The following is a 3,173-nucleotide window of genomic DNA, read 5'->3' as shown; positions in this document are numbered from 1 at the left end:
AGAGACAACCCTCGATGGAGGAGACGAAGGAGACGCCCGCAGAATTCATGACTAGGGCAGGTTGGTTGAAACTGTCGAGAGTTGTTTTGGAGTGGAAAGAGTGTCTGCATGGGAGGTTGGTCGGAGAGACCGTGGGGACTGGTGCCTGCGTGTAAGTGAAGCAGCGCGCTCCCAGCCGTATATCTCCAATTAATGATGAGGATATAGATAAGATTTGTATATAATTGGCAGTTGACAACAAGTCTGTCAAAACAAACACAATGAGAGGACAAAGCGTTTATTAGTACGTAGTTTCGCTTGTTAAAAATTTATCATTCACATGCACTTGTATTCATGTACTTGATAAAGCTCTGACAAGCGAAACGTCGTATTAATAAAAACTACGTCCTCACATGATGTTTCATTAAAATTTACTTGATTCAACAAACGTTGTTTACTTGAAATGTTTGATCCTTATTGTCAGTGTCACGTTTCTTTGATGCTCTGGGGAGTAAGAGATGGAATTCATCGAATGTTTCTCCTTTCCAGGTAAACACACACACACACACACACACACACACACACACACACACACACACACACACACACACACACACACACACACACACACACGTTTACATGGTAAAATTAGGAGTTTACGCGAGACATCCTTTCCATTCCTGTTTTACGAACCAAAATACCTTGCAAAATAATTAGATAATGGCACGACCGCTTTTATCGTTGCTATGGCAACGTCACAGCGTGGGAGAGTCAGCAATATAAATTTGAATGCGTTTCTTGCGGGAACAGACACAGTCTCATCTCGTCATAAGGGATATAACACATATATCTGCGAGCTATAACAAAAGATTGAAAACACCACCCATCATTTTCGAGATACAAGAACCTCGTCTCGTCCTGATTTTGACAACAGAGTTTTGTAGACCAACAGACTGCAACAACACCCTAGTGGATCTTTTAGATATGATTCAGGTAATTACCTCACTGTCATTAATTTTAGGTCATCCATAAGGGGCTAGGATGAGAGGGAAGAAAATATTGGTGGATGGGAGTGGAATGGGTCGGATTGAAATGGGTGGGAGTGGGTACTTGCCTTTTGCGTTGGCTACCTCCCTTGTAAAGGGGAAAAGCACTTGGTATAGAAATAGATAGTATATAATAAGAGTTCCTGTGTCTCCTACATAAAACCTTAGGTCGGATACTTATGTCAAAATTTTTGGTCTAAGATACTATCTTCTTATCAACATCGCAACAAAAATTTATATTCTATGTTCAAATTTTCTTGCACTACACTTGTCCAATCTTGAATTCCTGTGTAAGCATGATTTTCAAATAGTTGTTACAGTTTATCGAAATTATTCACCTTTTGAATTCTAATCACACAGCAATCGGTGGTGGATCTAAACCTCAGTCCCTCACTGTTAGCGTGCTCTCACTTTAACAACCCCATTGCCTTTTCCAGCGTTCCTGGCTTGCTGCAACATTGCTTGCGTTTGTGTTTGTGTCTTGGCATGAAACTGAAGTGGAGGGCAGCATCTACTTCAGGGACCACTTCTTCTCGTGCAGAGGTCGTTCCACGTACCCAGACATCTACACGGACCTCTCCCGAGTCTGCGATGACTGTCAGAATTTGTCCCGCGATAAATCAGTCTATCTTAGATGCCGGTACGTCATTCTCCAGGATCAACTAAGTATCACCCAAACTTGTGAAAAAAATTCTGTGACTATATGAGTGGCATTGACATACATTGCTTGTGTAACTAAGCTCACATTAACAGGGGTGGGGGATGTATGGGGACATAATGATAAGTGTAAGAAGCCAGCACAAAAGATGGTACACATGCATTCAAGGTAAGCGTGTTCAACTACCAGTGTTCTTCTCGTTTCAGTGAGAACTGCTTCGTTAACGAACTCTTCCTCACCTGCATGAAAGCGCTGATGATACCGGATAACGTACAACAACAGTACCGGAATAATGTATCAATCATACGGGAAGGTAGGAGGTGAAAAGTGCTGAATCCCATCCACATGACGCCATTTTGAGTTCTTCCCGGTTTACTGATGTTTTTGCGGCTTCTGCCTCTGCCCTCGCTGAGTGCAAAATCTCCTCATGCAATTACTGATTCAGAGATACTATCTTCTCTATCCCCATGCTAATCAAATGCCCAGTGCCCAGTACAGTAATAATAGCATGTAGAGGGAATATTGTCATTCATAGAGGACAAAGCTAAATAAATAAGCGTAAGTTATTGTGATCTTTAACTTTAGTCTCATAGAAACCTGGTGGATAATCACTTGTGTGATTGCAACATTTCAAAAGCAATTACATAAGCAATTGAGATTTTGCAAAGGTCTTTACCTAACATGAAGGTCAATAGTAACTCATACCATAATGAAATAAAGCAAAAATGTAAATTCATTAGTCTAACCACAAAAACAAAGTTCTAGGGAAAAAAAATGTTTAGATGAAAATAACTGGAAAATTATGGTCTGGAGTCAAGGACAAGACAAAAGTGAAATTTTGTTACCTAGTGTAATAGATTTATTTGTATGTAAAGCTTTGCTTTTAGCAATTGTGATGTTAAGAAAAGTAAAGAGAATGGGGTCTTATTTGAAAAAGGAAATATATTCTTTATACAATAAAAATCGCTTGAACTACGAGTAGGACATACACGAATAGATCTGTCTCGAATTAAGCATTCATTCACCACACTGGTCAAATATGAAGACAAAAACAAATGTAGAAAGACTGGAAGACAATCATTGACACAAAAAATCAGGTGTTAAATTTTTCTTACCTTCCGATGAAAAACGGCGAACGCATGCACATTTTTGTCATATAGATCCCTCCTTCTCGCTACATCATTCGGGTCAATGGCAATGTAGCGAGAAACAGTGCTTGCTCAGCAGATCCCAAAACCTGGTGCACCTTTATCCCTCTGCTTCTCTCAATAGCAGACTTCTTCCTTATTCACTCGAAATTATTTACGGATCAGGCATAAAGAATATCCCTTCAGTTCGCGATATATCATCATCCAAATATCAAAAATAAATCATACGAAAATCGACTTAAGCACATGAATCTGTTTTCCCTAAAAAAGCGTAGACTCAGAGGTGACTTGATACAGGTCTTTAAGATTTTAAAGGGAATTGACAACATCAAAAGTGACCAA

At 39.6% G+C, this 3,173-nt stretch overlaps 1 protein-coding gene across 1 annotated transcript; it reads left to right on the top strand.

Moving 5' to 3' along the window:
- Positions 1-807: 807 nt before the first annotated feature.
- Positions 808-2,379, top strand: LOC143021274 (vitellogenesis-inhibiting hormone-like). The gene is made up of 3 exons (XM_076178677.1): positions 808-972; positions 1,463-1,665; positions 1,890-2,379. The coding sequence occupies exons 1-3, from the start codon at positions 964-966 to the stop codon at positions 2,005-2,007; spliced, it is 330 nt and encodes a 109-aa protein (XP_076034792.1). The 5' UTR covers positions 808-963; the 3' UTR covers positions 2,008-2,379.
- Positions 2,380-3,173: the final 794 nt, after the last annotated feature.

Source organism: Oratosquilla oratoria, chromosome 41 (assembly GCF_046742065.1).
Source record: "Oratosquilla oratoria isolate Oo_2021 chromosome 41, ASM4674206v1, whole genome shotgun sequence".
Classification (NCBI taxonomy): domain Eukaryota; kingdom Metazoa; phylum Arthropoda; class Malacostraca; order Stomatopoda; family Squillidae; genus Oratosquilla; species Oratosquilla oratoria.
Note: the sequence above shows the minus strand (reverse complement) of the source record. Positions and strands in the feature narration are given on the sequence as shown.

What these genes read in the sequence shown, in the direction of transcription:
- LOC143021274 (XM_076178677.1), top strand. An exon ending in TCAGTCTATCTTAGATGCCG is followed by an intron (nt 1,666 to 1,889) that starts GTACGTCATTCT and finishes TTCTCGTTTCAG; the next exon opens with TGAGAACTGCTTCGTTAACG.